The following is a 20,605-nucleotide window of genomic DNA, read 5'->3' as shown; positions in this document are numbered from 1 at the left end:
AAATGCAGACATAAATACCATATGAAATGACAGGAAAAAAAAAGCGAAGACAAAAAAGGATAGAAAAAAGATGGGAAAAGGTAAGATATGAAAATAAAATCAGAAAAAACAGATTGCGCAACTCATATTTTTCATTTCTTTAAAAAAACAAACAAACAAACAAAGCCACTGATGAATCCCTTTCTGTCCTATGGGCCTTTCAAACTATCCTGGCCAGCCCATATCATCTTCATACTTACAGGACACTTGTACACCAGAAAAAGACAAATCTGAATGACTAAATTAGACTTTTTCTAGTTTATAATTATCCTTTGTGTGGGTGATACACACCAGTCATAATATTATGACTTGGGTTCTTAAAATGTAACCAAACTAAAACAGAAGTACTTTCTATGTATATGGAAATTGCATACTTTGGGAGCAAACCACTCAGATTCTTCTTGTCTGAGACTATGCCGTTCCCCCTATAAACTGCTCACTACCTGCACTTGCTTGCTAATAGCACCACAGCAGCAAGAATCCCAGATCTGAACTGAAAAATCTAGCAGCTATACCCAAGCCAGTTTAGATCTTCCCTTCCGTGCTTCCAGTAATTCCTTTTTGACTTTAAAAACAAAGCCAGATCTAATTCAGCAAAGAGTTGATTGAGATTTTCAAGCAACATAATCTTTAGCTCATTTTATACTTATTCGGTGAATTATGGTAATTTCTTTTCACAAGGATTTTGGCATGCTCCACTTAGTGTGATTTCATTTTATTTAAAAAAAAATAACAGACAAAAAGACTGACCGGAGGGAGGAGTCAACATGGCCGCCTGCTAGTAGCACGCATCGAGTGCTCCCGCTGAAGCCACATAAAATTTTGCTTTTTCTTAAGCGTCCGAGAAGCTACGGACGAAACATGCCCCCGAAAGAGGAAGGGGAAGGTGAAGGTTTATCCCTCTGTACCTTCCCTTCCGTTGGGACAGAGGACCATCCTCGAATGCGTGCTAAACTACCCGAGTCAGGAGGAGCGGAACCCCGCTGATGGTAATGTGAAGGGAGCCTCCATTTTGTCGGGAAATATCGCTAAGCCCTCCAATGCTAAGGACTCCACAGGTGTTAACCTCGACTGTGCCGCCGGAAATTGCACCGCAGACACCGATCAGAGAAGATCTGGGGAAAAGCTGTGGAGGGAGCAGATTCGATCGCAGCAATGAGTGGAGAAACAACTCGGCAAGGAACTGAAGCTGCTGTGGCCTCGGTGGACATTTTGAAGCCGGTTTCCTCTTCTGCTATGGGCAGTAAGGCCATGTTAATTCCTACAACAAATATGTTTTCTTATATGGCTTCTTTTTTGAGCCAGGAACAACGACCAGAAGCAGTTTAATTTCCTAAACCAACTGTGGTTACACTGGACTCCATCTGGGAGTTAATGTCCCATCAAAATTTGACCCTACAAAATTGTGTAACTCAAATTTCCCAGCTATCAGCAAAACTAGAAACTGTGACTAATGATCATGATTCTAGTCTGCTGGACCAAGCAAATAAAATACAAGGGCTTGAGAATCAGATGAAGGAAACACAAAGGGGTAGATTTTAAAACCCCTATGCGTGTAAATCCTCCCGGATTTACACGTGCAGGGCACTCGCGCGCCGGTGCGCCTATTTTGCATAGGCCGCCGGCGCGTGCAAAGCCCCAGGACGCGCGTAAGTCCCGGGGCTTCCTAAAAGGGCCGGGAGGGGGCGTGTCCGGGGGCGTGTCCGGGGCAGGGGCGGTCCGGGGCGGGTCCGGGGGCGTGGCGACAGTTTGGGGGCGGGCCGGGAGGGCGGTCCCGAGTCCCCCGGCACTGTGGCCTGTGCCAGGGGTAGCTGGGGCGGCGCGCGCAAGTTACGCCTGCTTCAAGCAGGCGTAACTTGCCCAACAAAGGTAGGGGAGGTGGGGTACATAGGGGAAGGGAGGGGAAAGTGGGGGGACGCAGAAGGAAAGTTCCCTCCGAGGCCGCTCCGATTTCAGAGCGGCCTCGGAGGGAATGGAGGCAGGCTGTGCGGCTCGGCGCGCGCAGGCTGCCAATTTTGCACAGCCTTGCGTGCGCCGACCCCGGATTTTATAAGATACGCGCGGCTACGCGCGTATCTTATAAAATCTGGTGTACTTTTGTTCGCGCCGGTGGCACGAACAAAAGTACGCGTACGCGTATTTTTTGAAGATCTACCTCAAAAAGTCCAGGCAGTTGTGATTCAGGATTGTCTGAATTTAAATAAGAAGACAGAAATGTTGGAAAAATGGCTTAGACGACTCAATTTAAGACTGTTAAATCTTCCTAGGATAATGGCTGAACAACCACGAATTACTCTTCGAAGATATTTAAATGAAACTCTACAGATTTCTTTGGATAATATTCCAGCCTTTAATAAGGTTTATTTTCTGCCTTTTACTCCTTTAGGAAGAAATGAGCAGTACAATCAGCTAGACCTAGAAAACCTAACAGAATTATTGGAATCCTCATCTACTGAGGTGGTTGAGAGGGCAACTCTGTTAATATAATTTATTTACGAACAGGCTATGGGAACGGTTATGAAAAATTACTTTCAGCATATGGGGGTCAATTTTATGGGACAATTTGTACAGATCTTTCCAGATCTGGCAAAAGCCACACAGGACAGAAGGAGAGGATTCCTGGCACTACGCCAGGATGTCCGGTCCTTGGGTGAATCATACCGACTTCGTTACCCATGTAAGTGTATCATTAAATTGAATAACGATACCTATATATTCCTGATTCCGGAACATCTTAAAATGTGTCTAAACTCTCAGAGAAGGCTGCTGGTTGCATCGTCACCAACAGAAAGTCCTATTACTTAGCTAAATGTGTAAGGGGGTAAAGTGAATAGCACGCTAATGGCCTATTACTTTTTTGGTTATATTGTTATATATATGTGTGTTCTAGGCTCCCTGTTCTGATACTCCTCCCTTAGAGATTTGGGGACTAGGGATAAAAAATATGGTTTCTAATGGATTACTTTGTAATTATATGTTTCTTTTCTTTTTCTGTACAAAGAATATATGCTTTGTAAAAGATTGAAATGCAATAAAAATAAAAATAAAATAAAAAATAATAATAATAATTTAACCAGAGGCTCCCAAGACACCTTGCCACCTCTTCATCACAAGTTAATCTTAAATGCATTCAGTTATTCAAACAACAAAACATAGCAAATTATGCCCTGGAACCACATGGTGACCACATTATTTCATTCATGTCTAAACTATTAATTAGTAGGCAAACTTGAACTTTCATGTAAACAACCGTGAATTGTAAAACGATTGCCCATACTGACTGAAAAACCCACACTCTCAAAAGTACAGATTTCAGTGCATTCATTTCTTTAAACAAATAGTTAACTAACAAGGCTACTGTATTCCCTGCAAATTCAAAAAAAGAAATCATGTATACCTAAGCAGATCAAAACCATTACCAACTGTGATGATGACCCAGTGATTTTATTGAGGCACAACCTGCTGAATGTGTCTGGATGAACAAAAAGTGAAAGATGGATAATGGTTTTATTTTATTTGTTGCGGTTGCTTTTTTACCATGTAGGTTATATTTGCAGCATGGAAGCAGGTTCTTTGAAAAATCCAAAATATGCCACGTCAGGATTCATTTTAAGATTTGCAGCAGTTTCTCACTGTAGTGAAAGGCATAGTTTGGTGTTCTTCTTCAACAGGAGAATTCCTGCTTATTTTGGATTACCTTTATTTATTTATGTATTTATTTATTTTTTACTGTGGTTAGGACTACCATATGAAAATTTTTTTCTGGATTTTCTCCCAGTTTTTGCTCCTATTAAATATGAAATCACTTCCCTCATATACCATAATAGCTATATGGAATGAGACATTTAATTGACAAAACACATTTTTTTTTGTCTTCTTTTCCCTCTTTTTCATTTTACTCTTTGGCCCTGGCATTTGGCAAGCAGGAATCACACTTTGCAGGTTCTAACACAAAACCATGCACAGTATTGGTTTATTTGGCCTTTACTCTGTTATATTCTGTACTAGGGATGTGAATCGTTTTTTGACGATTTAAAATATCGTCCGATATATTTTAAATTGTCAAAAATCGTTAGGGCCACGATACAATACCAATTCCCCCGATTTATCGTCAAAAAATCGTAAATCGGGGGAAGGGGGAGGGCAGGAAAACCGGCACCCTAAAACCCACCCCCGACCCTTTAAATTAAATCCCCCACCCTCCCGAACCCCCCCAAATGCCTTAAATTACCTGGGGGTCCAGCGGCGGTCCGGAATGGCAGCGGTGGGGAACGGCCTCCTGCAATTGAATCGTGTTGTCTTCAGCCGGCGCCATTTTTCAAAATGGCGGTGCAAAATGGCGGCGGCCATAGACCAACATGATTCGACTGCAGGAGGTCGTTCCGGACCCCCGCTGGACTTTTGGCAAGTCTTGTCGGGGTCAGGAGGCCCCCCCAAGCTGGCCAAAAGTCCCTGGGGGTCCAGCGGGGGTCCGGAAAACGATCTCCTGCCGCGAATCATTTTCCGTACGGAAAATGGCGCCGGCAGGAGATCGACTGCAGGAGGTCGTTCAGCGGGGGTTCTGGACCGCCGCTGAACGACCTCCTGCAGTCGATCTCCTGCCGGCGCCATTTTCCGTACGGAAAACGATTCGCAGCAGGAGATCGTTTTCCGGACCCCCGCTGGACCCCCAGGGACTTTTGGCCAGCTTGGGGGGGCCTCCTGACCCCCACAAGACTTGCCAAAAGTCCAGCGGGGGTCCGGAACGACCTCCTGCAGTCGAATCGTGTTGGTCTATGGCCGCCGCCATTTTGCGCCGCCATTTTGAAAAATGGCGCCGGCTGAAGACAACACGATTCAATTGCAGGAGGCCGTTCCGGACCGCTGCCGTTCCGGACCGCCGCTGGACCCCCAGGTAATTTAAGGCATTTGGGGGGGGTTTGGGAGGGTGGGGGATTTAATTTAAAGGGTCGGGGGTGGGTTTTAGGGGGTTTTAGTGTGCCGGCTCAAGATTTTCACGATTTTCACGATTTTCACGATACTTTAAACACCCAAACGGCAACAATACGATTCCCTCCCCCTCCCAGCCGAAATCGATTGTTAGGACGATCGAGGACACGATTCACATCTCTATTCTGTACTGTACAAACGTTATGGGGCAGTTTTGGATAACTTTTATTCGCAGTATACCCAAGTACTTTTAGCTTATGTACATTGTAGTCAGTGTTCAGCGGGAACCAAGGCGTGTTGTTCCCCTTAGAAAACTAAAAGCTGCAAAGCATGAATCTTGAAAGGGCCCATGTACTTTGCAGCTGCTTTTTTCTGTGGGAAGCTGGGGGAAAGTAAAATAGCACATGCTGTTTTATTCCCCAGACCTAAACACGCCCAAAGGAGTGACCCTTTCCAGTACAGCTATAGGTGCATGCACTGTGAACCACGCGTATATTTTGTAGCTGTTCTGAGGGTGATTTTCGCAGTCCTTTAAAAGAATTAATCAATAAAAGGCTTTGAAAATTGCCCTTTTTATGTTTACCTGAGAAATACCCTTACCATGCATGTTTTCCCTAGCATTGTTTCGTGCCATTCATAAGAGATTAAAATATAAGTAAATATATGCTAACTTCAAGTTTTCAATGGATTTGACTTTACCTAGCAATAAGTACTGACAGGTTCAAGGTACTCACCATTCCATGATTCAACCATGGTGGTATAAAATTATCAAGCAGCTTTGGGTAAACAAGTTCTCTGTCGTACAGGTACAGGGTCCAAAACATTGTCACAACAAACTGCAAAGAAATAAAGAGATCCTGGTCAATTTTCAAAAAACTGCTAGTGGCAAAGCGAACTCATTAATTTTAATCTCTTATCTTTAGTGAGATCTTCATTTTTTTACAGTCATTTGTGATTAGACTTTTATTGTTATTTAGAGAAAGTGGTTCATAAAATTGATTTTAAGTCGCATTGATGATTGCAATTCTTCATTCCTGGGGTGTTCTACAATGGCATTGAAACAAATTCAATTGGTCCAAAATACTGCAGCCAAACAGTTATTAAACAAAAAAAAAAAGTTTAATCATGTTTTTCCATTACTCAATGGGTTACATTGGCTACCTATTGTATTCCAAATTCATTTTAAAATACTAATTCTAGTGATCAAATGTCTTCGAAGGGTTCCCCAGATTACTCATTAAATGTACTAATTCCTTACACTCCAGCATGGCTGCTTTGCTTCTCACAACTTGAGCTTCTTACATTGCATTACTTTGTCTCCAGTTATCATTAGATGGAGATGACCTGCCAATCTTTTTTTTCTCTTATATGGCCCCTTTTCTCTGAAACAAGATGCTTTTGTTAAAACAAGAGCTTAATTATCTTAAATTTAGGTAGAGTTTACAGGCACTGTTTCTTACTCAAGCCTTTAACTGAGACTGGTTATGTTTCTTGTTTTATTTATGCTGTAATTATCTTTTATGTCATTGTGCTATGTTTATATATTTCTTATATTATGATTTTAATTGTAAACTGCTTTGATGTAATATTTTGTGGAAAAGTGGTATACTAAGTTTATAAATAAACTGTGTGCCATTAAATTATGTCTACCTATATGTTCTATGATTTTGACCTTTATAATAGTTTCCACAATTATTCCTGGCATTGAAGTCAGGCTCACCGGTCTATAGTTTCCCAGATCACCTCTGGACCCCTCTTTAAATATTGGGATTACATTAGCCAGCTTCTAGTCTTCAGGTTCAACGGATGATTTTAATGATAAAGTTGCAAATTACTTGTAATGAGCCTGAAATGTCATTTTTTAGTTCTTTCAGAACCCTAGGGTATATACCATCTGGTCCAGGTGATTTGCTACTCTTCAGTTTGTCAATCTGGTCTACTACATCTTCCGGGTTCAGTTCATCTGGCTTACTACATCTTCCAGGTTCAATTTATCTGAATTGTTGCCCTTGAAAACTGTCTCTGAAACAGGTATCTCCCCAACATCCTCATCAGTAAACACCAAAGCAAAGTATGCATTTAGTCTTTCCGCAATGGCTTTATCTTCCTTAAGTGCCCCTTTAACCCCTCGATCATCTAACAGTCAAGGTACACTACCCATCTAACTGTGAATATTGGCCATAGACATTGATCTACCTATTTCATGATTTCTCTTTAAAGTTAATTGCAGCTGAAAGGAATTGTCACATCTATGATAAGGCTCTATTAGCAACGAAAATAGCTTTTGAGGAGTGGCCAGCACCTCCTGGAAGGGGCATAGCACTGAATCCAAGCATTCACTGACCTCAGGAATATGGAATATCTGAGAACCATGTTGAATATGAGCTTCTGGCATGCTCCCTAGTCACTAATTTTCTCTTGATTCAATTTCATTTTGACCTACCAGCCTGGCTCTCAAAATAGCAAAGCAGATGCACTATCTCAGAGGGAAGAAGAGATGTTGCAGGAGTTATCAGCAGCTATGCTGATCCTTCAACCAGAAAACTTCATTTTGGGCACTCAACATCTGGATATTGTAGAGCTAATCAGAACAGGATGAGTTCACCCAGACTCAATGTCAGAAGATAATGGAGGAAGAAAATGAGAGCGAGAAGGGTATCTCTACATTAGGCAGAAGCTGTATGTACCTCAAGGATCTACCTACTAGAAGAGCCTTTGGATGTGCCATAATTCTCCTCTAGCAGGTCATCCAGGATTCTATAAGACCAAGTTGAAGGTCAGCCAAGACTTTTGGTGGCCCAGTTGGAGCAGGGACATTGTATCATCATGTGAGGTCTGAGCTTGCAACAAGGTGCCTCACTAAAGCCCACTCACTTTTCTGAGCCCCTTAATAGAAAGTGAAATCCTAGTAAAGAATTTCTTTGGACTTTATTAATGACTTATGAGTATCCCAAGCAAAGTTCATAATCTTGGTAGTTTAGACTCTTTTTTGAAAATGACCCACTTAGTGGCCATCGCCATACTTCTTCTCCCCCTAGGAGACCACAGAACTCTTGATCAAAGTAATCTGACTGTATGGATTACCCTCCCATATTGTCTTGAACTGAGGGTCACATTTGTGGCATGGTTTTAGAAGGAGGTGACTAGGCTCTTAGGCATTCAACTTCACTTGTCATTGGCCTATCACCCACAGTCTAATAGTCAAACAGATTGCCTAAACCAAACTCTGAAACAGTATCTGCATTACTTTTGCAGTTATCAGCAAACTGGGCCCAACTACTTCCTATGGTAGAGTTTGTATACAATAATTCAGAATACTCCTCTACTAAGACCTTACCATTCTTTGCTAATCAAGGCTTTCAACTATGTTTTCATTCAGGAAAGGCCTTTCAGGCTCTGGTTCCCAAAGCTGCTGAATGGGTAAATAATCTGGGCAACTTGCACACCCAAATCCACAAGGAACTAGAAAAAGCAAAAGAATCCAAAAGAGGTTTGCAGACAAGTGATAGAGATTGGCCCCATGTTTTGCAGTCAGAGATAAAGTCCGAGTAGTAACTCTGCCAAGCTGGATCAAAAGTATATGGGACCATTTACCATCCAATAGCAGAACAATCTGGTAGCCTTCAAGATTCTACTATCAGTTATCTTGCATATCCACCTGAAATTTCATGTCTTCCTCCTGAAATCCTAGAAGCTGAATCCGCTTCCAGGATGGCATGCCCCCTTCCTATGCCAGTTAAGGTTCAAGATCATCAAGGGTTATTATCTGCCAAATCTTGGTAGCAAAGTATTTTCAGGCATGTTTACAATACTTAATAAATTCAAAAGACTATGACCTAGCGGACTCCAGCTGGAAACCAGTGGAATGTGTTTATGTGGACAAACTCTTTGCCTGCTTCTATAAGGAATATCATGAAAAACTCAGACCTTGAGCCCCAGGCAGAGCCAGCTAGAGGTCAGGCATTCTGTTAAGAATGGTGGACCTCAAATCTGCTACTCCTAGAATTCTAGGCATGGACTCTCAGGAATAGCTGCAAGACTGACTCTTGGAACACCACAGTAGGAATTTCCTAGTCAACTTGGTAGAGGCTGCTGATATCTCTGGAAGCTCCTGACTGGATTAGCACTGGGTGTGACCCTAGACTGAGGGCTGGATATAAGGAGCCCTTGCCTGACACGTTTTTGGTGGCCCAATATTCATCTGTGGAAATGATATTTGGCTGGCCCAGATTCCTGATCCATGCTGGATTCCTAATCCACACCAGATTCCTGTTCCGCACCATATTTACTGACATGCCAAGGATTCCCCAAGCCTCGGTCTGCTCAGACCACTTAGGTACTTTCTTGATCATCAAGTCTCAGCCAAGGCTTGCACCTTTGGGCTTAACCTGTGGACAAGGCCGCAGCATTGGATGAAGACCCTATGAAAGTAGTGGTAAATGGAATTCCTTCTGAGGAGAAAAAGGCAATTAATTGAGTGCTTCAGGGATCGGTTCTGGAGATGGTTCTGTTCAATATCTTCCTGAGGGACTCTGCAGAGGGGTGAGAAGGAAATGTTTGCCTTTTTGTGGATGACAGAAAGATCTGCAACAGAGTAAACACACCTAAGAGAATAGATGGAATGAAAAGTGATTTAAAAAATCTTGAAAAGTGGTCAAATGCCTAGTAGTTAAGGCTCAACACCAAAAAAGGCAGAGTCATGCATATGGGATGCAGAAATCTGAGGTACAGGTACTCAGGAGCAGGGCCACTTTTGAGTAGGCTGAGCAGGGCAATCACCTGAGACACCATGCAACAAGGGGCACTGCCGGCCCGGGATCACCACTAACACTGTTCCATGAGATGCGTGGCTGAAAATTATTCCTTAAGCAGCCATGCACGCCACACCTCAGGCTGTGTAGACCCAGATCTGGCCCCAGTGAGAAATTGGGAGGAGAAGCAGAAGTCCATATTGCTGCTGCCACTGTTCCTTTCCATCTGTGACAACCCTGCAAGCATTTTCAAAATTTGTAGGTAAGCACTTCCTGTATACAAATTCTGTGAATTGCAAGATCACCATACAGACAGTGCCAGCCCACTAGTTTTGAACATTCTTGCAGGTGTGCCACATATAGGGAGGAATGGTGGCAGCAGCTCTGCAGATAATCAGATATTTTGCCCGGGAAAGAGGCAGAAGGAACAGGCAGATATTGTCGTAGTATTGGGGCAGGGTGAAGGGAAAGAAGAAGGGAAAGGCAGGAGGCAGTTGTTGGGGAGGGGGTGAGAATTAAGAGACATGAAAGAAGAGGACTGACACATAGGAACTAAAATAGCCAGAGGAAGCCTGATTTCATTCTACAGGCTCTCCTAACTTTTAATTTATTCATCATAAAGGTTTTTCTTATTTGTTGACTTCATGGTCAAACAGAAGGGGAAAGCTTATACCTTCCCTGATGCTTTATCTACATTAGCAATTGGTTCCACTGATACATATTTTCTCACTTTTGAGGCATCTAGCAAACTTAGATTACCTGGAGAGAAGACATTGCTGGGAGTCCAGTCAGGTGAAGTTTCATTGGTTGGTTCCCTTGATGGGGATATCTCACTATCCCTAAAAAGCTGTGTTCCCCCTGCATAGCTAGAGCTCCAGACCGGAAGGGTTAAAGGAACTCCAGCTGCACTGAAGTTGTAGCTAGATGACATCATGGCTGCCCCTCTCCCAAGGCAGCAGTAATACTTGAAGCATCTGGATCATCGGCAGCAAGAGAGGAAGGAAGCTTGGAGTGTGAGACCCGTGAACTATCCAGCAACAGCTGAGGGTTCGCCGGATTTGCTGACGTCATCGGCCAGTGCCACGAGCATAAAAGCCCGTGGAAGTGTGGTGTGTAAGGTCAGGGGTCCCCCCCCAAGACTTGCCAAAAGTCCCTGGTGGTCCAGCGGGGGTCCTGGAGCAATCTCCTTCACTCGGGCCGTTGGCTGTTAGTATTTAAAATGGCGCAGATAGCCTTTGCCCTTACTATGTCACAGGGGTCGACTAATGGCACCGGGGTTTTTTTTGGGAAATGAATATAAATGTAACTAATGAACGGATTGGGGTTCCCCGAAAACGGATGCAATGGATTTGGGTCCCGACGAATACGAATACTGAATGTGACGAATCTGTCCCTGTTGCACACCCCTACTAGATTTGCCTTAATTCCTAGATAAGTAAACTCCATCCTGGCAACTTTAAAAAGGAATAGCCACTGAAGGATTTATCTGCTTGGCCCCAACTGAAAATTTTCCAATTTGGAATAGATAACAGTATAACCCAACAATTCCCCATATTGGTGGGGAATATCCATGACAGCAGGGCTGGATGTGGAGGGGTCCATGATATATAACAGCACATCATCTGTTTACACCAAAATTTAATGCTCAAGTCCACCCACCATAAGCCCTTTAATGGCTCTCGCTTTCCAAATGGTCTCTTTAAAGGATTCTATAGCAAAGTGAAATAAGGGTGACAAGGACAACCCTGATGCGGTCCATGCTGAATCTAGAAAAAGGGTGACAGAGAGCTATTCATGAGCAATCTGGCTCTTGGCTTGATATAAAGCACTTTAATCCAGACGATGAATCTCTCTGGAAGCCCAAAGTTTCTAGTGTAGTGAACAAATAGGGCCAATATACCCTACCAAGGGCTTTGTTGGAATCTAGAGAAATTATTATTCCATAGATACCAATGGGGCCTGCCCCTGCAAGATATGAAAAAGTTGTGGAGTGTTTGCCATGGATACCCACCCCTTTAAAAATCCAGTTTGGTTACTATGAACCAGCTCGGGCATATAAGTCTCCAGATACAATTGAAAAATCTGGGCTAAAACTTTTATATCAGAATTAATTTGAGAAATGGGTCAATAAGAGCTGCATTCTGTATTACCTTTTCCCTTTTTATAAATATGAAAAATGATGGCATCAGCCAGCGTGCCATGACAATACCTGCCCTGTTCTGCAGTATTAAATAAGCTGAGAAGGAGGGGGGCCAAGCCCACCTGAAACGTTTTGTAAAAGTCCACATGAAACCTGTCTGGGTCTGGGAGCACCTCCCCTTAGGGCAAGCCACAATTACTGGACCCAATGGTTCCTTAGGTCAAAGGTGCTCAAACCGGTTCTCGGGCCCCCCACCAAGTTGGAACCCCTTCGGGATATCCCTAATGAATATGCCTGAGAAATATCTGCATACATAGGAGGTAATATATGAAAATGAATCTCATGCATATTCATTAGAGATAGCCTGGACTGACTGGGGGGCCCCCAAGAACCAGTCTGAATACCTCTGTCTTAGGTGCCACTAAGCAAACGTAACGTTCAGCTTTACCACAGGTATAACCTGGACTGTTGAAGAAATGCGTCTCAGGATTTTAATGCATCTTCTTGCTGTTATGCTCTGAACTCCTTTTATGCTGTTTACAAATGCTTGCGGGCTGGATGTTCTCTGTGATGTTTGGTAGGCTTTGCTCTTCACTATATCGAGCCTTGTGCAGATAAATTCTATGTGTTGCTTTGGTACTAGGGATGATTTCTGGAAATTTAATACAAGACCAATGCTGTGCATAAATGCAATGATGTTGGTTACATCTTTTATAAAGTTTTTGTAAGAGGTGCTCGATATTAGCCAAGCTCGATATTAGCCAAGCTCTTGTCAATTTTGCTGCTACTACTGCTAGACATTTTGTGAAGACCCTTGGGGCTGCAGCTAGTCTGAAGGGGAGGATCCTATACTGGTAATGGCTGTTGTGCTGTGTGAATCAAAGATATTTTTCTCTGGTGTTTTTTGATTGCTATATGAGCATATGCATCCTTTAGGTCTAGTGTAGTCAGCCAGTTGTACTGTTGAAGCAATGGTAAAATTGTGCTTAATGTAATCATTTTGAATTTCTCCAATTTTTAATTACATATTGAGATTCCGTAGATCTAAAATGGGTTGGAGATCCCCCAATTTCTTTGGAATCAGGAAACATCATGACTATAAACCTTATCCCCATTGTGTCAATACTTGTGAATGATTTTGGTAATATGGGAGATTTTGTGGTGGAATTTTCTGAAAGTTGAGGGAATATCCACATTTATGATATTCAAACTCATTTGTCCATAATGATAAAATTCCAGTAGTGTTTGAATAACTGTAATCTCCCTTCTATTTGGAGTTGTTCAATTGTCAAAAACTAGTAGCAGCTGCAGATCTTTCAGCTAAGTTTTTATTTGCATTAGTAAAAATTATTTAAAAAATAAAAAAAAAAGAATTATTAGGAGGCTAAGGTGGGGTTTGATGATTCTAACAAGGCCTTTAAAGAGATATGCTAAAAGGTAGTCCCATATGAAATATACTCCTTGCCTTCTATATTCATTTTTTGATATAGCAGTTGAGCAGAAAGAGAGACTCAGAGTGTTTTGAATACAGTGTGTCAGTTCTTGTTCCGACAGGTTTTGTGCAATAGCTTGTAGTTGTTGCAGATTACTGTATAGATATTGGATCATCTGAATTTGATAGGGCTCAGTCCTAGACTGCAGAGTAGCTCCCTGATAACTGCTCCAATGTTGTCCAGAATATTTGAGTCCTTGCCAGGTGGTGTGCTCGAAAATACTTTATTTTTCTTGACTTTCTTCATGGTTGACTCTATAATCAGTGAGTTATGTGGTAACTGGACTTTCTCATATTGTGGCCTTTTTTTAATCTGGTACTTTATATCTATGGTCTTCGTCACTGATGTGATTGAATATGGTGTTTTCCATATCTTGATTTGGACTTGAAGAAGTGCATGGTGCCTAGAACCCCTTTGTATTGCTTGAGAATTTGCAGGCATTGAAAGATTCCTTGTAATTCAGTTGAGATGTCTTCATCCTGATAGAGATTGAAGGCTAGAGCTACTGACATCTTTTGTATGAAAGTAAAGTAAGTCATATTCTCCAGTAGAGTAGATGGCTTATAAAGTTCTGGCAAGAGGGTCCAAAGGTAGATCTGGTGATCCTCCTCCAGGACTGGTCTATATTCCCTGTAGGAAGTGGCAGCTCTGCATTTCATTTTCTCTTGCAACTCCAGATCATTAACAGCCCAGTGAGCCCTGATCTGTTGACTCTAGTTTTCATGTTTTGCACAGATTGTTTTGAAACAAGCTTTGGAAAACCAAATCTGGCTCAGTTGTTCCTTAGAGCCTGAAGCCAGATGCTTATCATAAGAGTTGTTCCCCTTGGTAATAATAAAGGTGTTAAAAGAAGAATGTTTATTTTAATACCTCCCCACATTATGTTCCTTCATATGCAAGGGACTCTTATCATAAAAACTGACCATTCGTTATTATTATTAGTCATATAGAAACATATAGAAACATAGAAACATAGAAATGACGGCAGAAGAAGACCAAACGGCCCATCCAGTCTGCCCAGCAAGCTTACTATGTTAGTATTTATATAGCATACATCAGTTGCACAGAGCACTGTACAGAGACACATAATGGTCAGTCCCTTCTCCTTGGAGATTGCAATCTATTCAGGACAGAAAGACACACAAAATCACAACAAAAACAAATAAGAGGTTTTCAGTTAAGTGAATATGGCCATGACTGAGGAGGTTTAAAGAAGTGAGCAACTAAACCAGGTAGCTTGTGGGTGGGCTTAAATAGTAGGAAGCTTTAATTAAGTATAGTGATAAAGAATCACAGTTTACCTAATTGGCGAGTCAGTCAAAAATTAAATCTTTGCCCCAGAAGCAAAATATATAAGAAAAGCAGAAGATGGGGTGCATGGGTGAGGGAAGTAAGTAATTAGACCAGACCAGACCACACTTCACTTGAATTTCAAAGAGCTTTATTACTATAAACATTTTGCTTATACAAGCTCAAAGAATCCATTGCCCTATAAGACTGTCTACAGTTTACATGGCAAACCTGCAAAAGAAAAAGTTGTTAAAAAGTTATTAAGAAAACAACAAGACTTAGAAATAATCTGCTATTTTTTTTTAAATATGTCAAAAACATTTTATGGTTATAAGGTATGGATTTACCCTGACCTTGTGAAGACCACTCAGCTCAGGAGAAGAGATTCCTCGCTTTAAGAAAATGTGTGCTTGAAAAAGGTGATCAATTTATACTCCGGTATCCTTGTAAATGCGCAATAAAATTGAATGGGCAGAGATATCAATACACTGACCCTGAACACCTTAGAGCACTTTTGGGGGTTGAAAAGAATGGCAAATAAATGTAACTGGGGAATTAGCTTACAAAATTTCATATTAAGTTATTTTAAAAAATGTTCTAATTTGGATATACTTCTCTCTTTGCTTGTAAAAATACAGAATATGTAATAGGAAAATGATTGTAATATTATAATATTTTCTTATTCTATGGCTACATAAATCTGTAATTGCAGTTGCAAGTTGATACTTGTATTGTAAATAAAACATTTGATAAATAAAGAATTAAAAAAAAAATCTGCTTATTTTCACAGGAAGGAAGCATTTGTGTGCCTTGTTTCCCCTAGGGGTCTCCATGCGACTACCTGCAAACTTACAGAGCAGCACATGGTAGCAGCAAACCACGGGACCAGAAGGAAAGTGGCAGATGTGAGCAGAAAATCTTTCTGGTATGGCGTATCTCATCCTACTGGCCTATCTGTACCATTGTTCCTTGCTCCTTCTCCACTCTGCCCTCGGGTCCTGGGATCACAGAGCGTCTGCTCCTGCTCCTTCTCCTCCTCCACTCCTAGGCTACCTTCTCCAGAACCTCCCATCTTGTTTCCTCCCACATCAGATTCAGATTCAGTAAACCTGCTGGTGTTGGCATTAGTTTGGTAAGATATAAAATTGTTCGTGCCAATAAAGTTATCTGATTCTGACAAGGGGACTATGGCAACAGGAGGAGAGGGGGGTGAGACTAGGAAGCACACAACAAAGAAGAAAACAATTGCTCTGCTCCTTCACAAGCCCCTGCCTTGCTGTTTCCATTAGGCTGACTGAAGGAGAGGAGCTGAACCCTGTCTCTGTGTCTTGCTGTTACTGTGAATCAGCATAAAATCTCTCACAGGTTCTCTGTACCTGCTTTCTTGCAGCATTGATCCTACAGCACTGCTAAATGTATACAGGCTGTATAAATACACAAATAGCCCCCGCTAATATTTATTTATTTGATTTACCGTATATTCTGCTTTTCGGCCACTTCAAAACAGCTTACATTCAGGTACTGTAGGTATTTCCCTGTCCCCAGCGGGCTCACAATGTAAGGCCTAGATTCACAAAGCCACAATTTTTTTTATGGAAGGAGGGACTCAATATCGCGGGGGGGGGGGGGGGGGGCCTCCTGCGATATTTTATCCCTCCTGACAAAAGTCTCACAGAAAAAAAGTCCATGAGAGAAAAGTATGTTGCAAGTGCCTTGAAAATGTGTGATGGAAGCCCCCAATGCATAGGGCGTAACCTTTGAAAATCTGCCCCTAAGTAAACTTGATTAACAGCAGCTAATGGACTTCTCCTCCAAGAACTTATCCAAACCTTTTTTGCCATACAATTTACCTGGGAAAATGGCTTGGAAAATTGCCTTTTATAAGTGCCAGTCCTATAGAGGGCGCCTATTTTAACACCGGCTCCTTCGGTCTCCAGGCATTTTCAACAGTTGTTGGTGCTGGTATTGATGGTGCTGGGGAAACAGCAGATAAGGGCAGTACCCGTGGCAAGACTGGAGCCCTTGTGGCAAACTATTCCAGAACAGTGAGTGCATCATTACAAAGCATGCTTCACCTATTGCTGATGCCCACAAAGCAAATAATAACAAGCCTTCTGTAATGTGCAAATCATTAGCAGATGGAGAGATCTGAATATTACCAACCAATTTATAACTGTTGGACTATTTAACATAAATCTCACCTCACCCACATCCATCTAAAGTTGGAATAACACTAATTGCACATTGATGCACAGGTATTGTTGCCTTTAATAGCAGCAAACACAGTAACCATATTCTTGTATTTCTACGTGCGTGCTTAATAGAAAATATGTTGCACTGGTTCTAGAAAGAACAGAAGGTAGTATATAAATGCAAATATTATAAACACAAAATGAAGGTGCAATACAATTCCCACCACACACAAAGTATCAGTACAAAAAAGGAATCCTTATATGAACACAATCGCAGAAGTTCAAAAAGTGTGACATTTTATTCTCAAAATTAAATACATTACATACATTGTATATAAATGCAAAATCATGTTTTATTCCACATAAAGGACAGATACATAAATGAATCATCATGTTGGTGAAGGTGTTTGTCTTTTCATTCTAGCTCCAAAATGCAGTGGGCTTGATTGAGCCATGTTCTCAGCTGTGGAAAAGGTTGCTGTGGATGGTGGAGCTGAGAGCTCGATGGTATAAACAGGACATGAAGGCCCTCTTGCACTGCTGTAGTGATATGCTGGCAGTCAGTTGCTGGGTGTGCCTGTTTAGGTCTCTAACCAGCTAGGAGAATGTGGCATTAGCACTCTTCTGTTACCTGATGTACTGTCCCAATATCATATGTGACTGCACTGGTGCCTTTCAATGATGATCAATTGGGACATAGGAAACTGGCAGAAGAATTGTTTTTCCAGATGCATTTAACACTCCACCAAGGTACCCACTGCTGTACATCTTTAGGCACTGGTAATGGAATCATTGGTGGGGAAAAATAAAAGTAGTGTCTGGATGTCCTCTGAGATGTTGGATGGTTGCTTCTTCCATCTTGGGAGGGCCTGAAGGCAGACTGCATTAAGACCTCTCCTCCTCTTTCACGATGATGGTCCTGTAATAATGAAAGGAGGACATGATAAATACACAGATAATCATCATGCTTCCTATAGCCATGCCAGCAGTTTTCTTCCTATGACTTTGCAGTGTCTGTGGAAAATCATGTCCATATTGGGTTCAATAATCAAGCTGTCCTTATTGGGGCACAGATTGTGGGTACTTTTTATCCACAGGATTTGCACCAGTGATCAATGCAGACTTATATGGGTAGTTCTCCTTCATTGCCCCTGGAAAATATACCCACAAAAATTTGCACCTGCATTTTCTGAGTACTTCTTCCAGTCAGAACTACAGTATGTGCATTTTTGCCTCTCCAGAACCAACCTCTCAACCTCCCCCTCCCCCCCAATATATGCAGATAAAAGTATGCACATTGTGGAACAATGCACATATTTTTACCAGCACAAAAGGGTAGGCAAGTTTTTAAAAGTTCATTTTCACAGGTTTACACAAAGAAATGGCTTTAGAAATTGCCCTCACCGGGTTATGTTGAATCACCATCAATTTAGATACAGAACCAATGCGCAATCCTAGAATCACAGGAGGATCACATTCCATACACAGAATAGAGGGAGTAGAGCACTCCAGAGGCCCACAACAAAGACAGAGAAGGATTATTCGTGATGCTGGTAATGATTCCCTTCTACACAGGAGAGAAGGACTCATCTGTCAACCAGATCTGCTGTCCAGGGAGATGTGCTGCGGGGCAGAAGCCAACATTTGAGACATAATGGAAAGGCTGCTGACTCATCAGGCCTTCTGACCACTACCCCATTCTGCTTATTTATGGGGGCACCTACCAGATATGACCTTAAGGACACAAAAAGACTACACGGTACTGAGAGTATGGGTGAAAGAGGAAGGGGCAAAGTGGTGTTCTCATCTATCAATCCCATGTAAAGCAAAATCATGGTAAGAGACAGACACATTCTATAAATCTACATAGATGGTGTTGTAAATTTGATAAGTAAACCCAAGTTCCATTTTACAAGGATTGGTAAAAGTATCTTTGCTTATAGACATGTTAAGCTAGGTTTACTGGGTGATGGTGACAAAAGCCTGCAGGTAATCAGGAGACATGTAAACCACAATAAAGTCATGGGAATGAGAAGATAGATAAGGGTCTTGTAATAGGAGGTGAATTCACTGAAGCAGTAGTAAAATGCAGATCATTTAAAGCCGTGGAAGGGAATGGGAAACCTGTGGATTGGGAAGCTCAATGAGCTGGTTAGATAGTGAATAGGTGATTGGTGCAATTCGTAGGAAGGATTAGATATGAAACAAGAGAGAGAGATAAAAAAACAACTTAGAAATTCATGTTTGAAGATTTGCAGTCTAATAAAATTGCTGAATTAGAAGCCACCATAGAGGAAAACATTGGGGCAGATTTTCAAAGGGGTACGCGCGTACCCCCCGAAAACCTGCCCCAACCTCCCGCTGCGCGCGCCGAGCCTATGTTGAATAGGCTCGGCAGCGCGCGTAAGCCCCGGGACGCGCGTAAGTCGCGGGGCTTTGCTAGGGGGGCGTGTCGGGGGTGTGTCGCGGCGGCGCATCATCTGGGGGCGGGGCCGCAGGCGAGGTTCCAGCCCGGGGGTGTTTCGGAGACGTGGTCGAGGCCTCCGAAACAGCTCCTGGGCCAGGGAATCGCGCAGCCGGCGCGCGCTAGTTACGCCTGCCTCGGGCAGTCGTAACTCTTCCAACAAAGGTAGGGGGGTTTATATAGGGCTGGGGGGGGTGGGTTAGGTAGGTGAAAGGAGGGGAAGGTGGGGGGAAGCGGAAGGAAAGTTCCCTCCTAGGCTGCTCCGATTTCGGAGCAGCCTCGGAGGGAAGGAGGCCGGCTGCGCGGCTTGGTGTGCACAGGCTGCCGATTTTGCACAGCCTTGCGCACACCAATCCCGGAATTTAACAGATACGCGTGGCTACGCACGTATCTATTAAAATCTCACATACTTTTGTTTGCGCCTGGTGCGCGAACAAAAGTACGCGTGTGCGTAAGTTTGTAAAATCTACCCCATTATGTGGAGGCAGTCACTGAATCATGGTGCCGTGATAATCAGATCTGGGAGCTGACCATAGTAGGGTATATTCTCTGCAGAAACGACAAGATTGGTAAAAAGGGAAGGAACAAATGTACCTGTTAAAGACAAAATAAAAGTCATTGAGATATAAAATGAGAAAGGAGTAGCTGAATTGCTATACGATTGTTTAGAAGAAACCTAAGGGGTATAATATATATGAAGGTATAATCTATAGATTGCCATCACAAGGGGAGATGAAAATATGGACATAATAGAAACCATTTAGAAGGCAATTTTCTTTTTTTTTTTCACTTTATTTATAATTTAACAAAAATTAATACAAGCATAACTTGTAAGAAAATATAGATGGTGATGTACAAGAAATATAGAACAAAAACAAAAAATCTACAAGTTAAACAATAATAACACCTCTGTACTTATATAGACCAATATATGAAGGAGGGAGACCAGAAAAACAAGGGAGAGAATAATAGGAAAAAGTAACAATACAAAATCTTCGAAGAGGATGCCCTGTCTAGGCATAAACCCCACTCCTTTCCCACCTCAGGAAACATGAGAACTCAAATCACCTCTACCCGAAATCCAAGAATTTAGAAAGAAACAGCTGTGAAGGTTCAAAAACACATATTTCTCAGATGCAAAAAAGATCAGACATTTACAGAGAACTTGCAATATTAATCTGCACCCAACCCAACAACCTTATTACACATATAGAAAAACTTCTTTCTTCTCTCTTGGGTGGCCCTTGAAAAGTCAGGGAAACCCCAAACTTTAAATTCCATAAAAGGTAAATGGGTTGCACGAAAAA

The 20,605-nt window shown here is 42.2% G+C and overlaps 1 protein-coding gene across 1 annotated transcript in view; it reads right to left on the bottom strand.

Annotated features, from left to right (window-relative positions):
• Positions 1-17,125: 17,125 nt before the first annotated feature.
• Positions 17,126-20,605, bottom strand: part of AIG1 (androgen induced 1) — a 203,317-nt gene continuing 199,837 nt past the window's right edge. The window contains exon 3 of the mRNA XM_029596511.1: positions 17,126-17,753. Coding sequence (XP_029452371.1) covers positions 17,520-17,753 — 234 coding nt within the window. The 3' untranslated portion in view covers positions 17,126-17,519. The remainder of the gene's footprint in view (positions 17,754-20,605) is intronic.

This window comes from Rhinatrema bivittatum, chromosome 3, assembly GCF_901001135.1.
Source record: "Rhinatrema bivittatum chromosome 3, aRhiBiv1.1, whole genome shotgun sequence".
Classification (NCBI taxonomy): Eukaryota; Metazoa; Chordata; class Amphibia; order Gymnophiona; family Rhinatrematidae; genus Rhinatrema; species Rhinatrema bivittatum.
The sequence above is the reverse complement of the archived record's forward strand: the minus strand, read 5'-3'. Positions and strand labels throughout refer to the sequence as shown.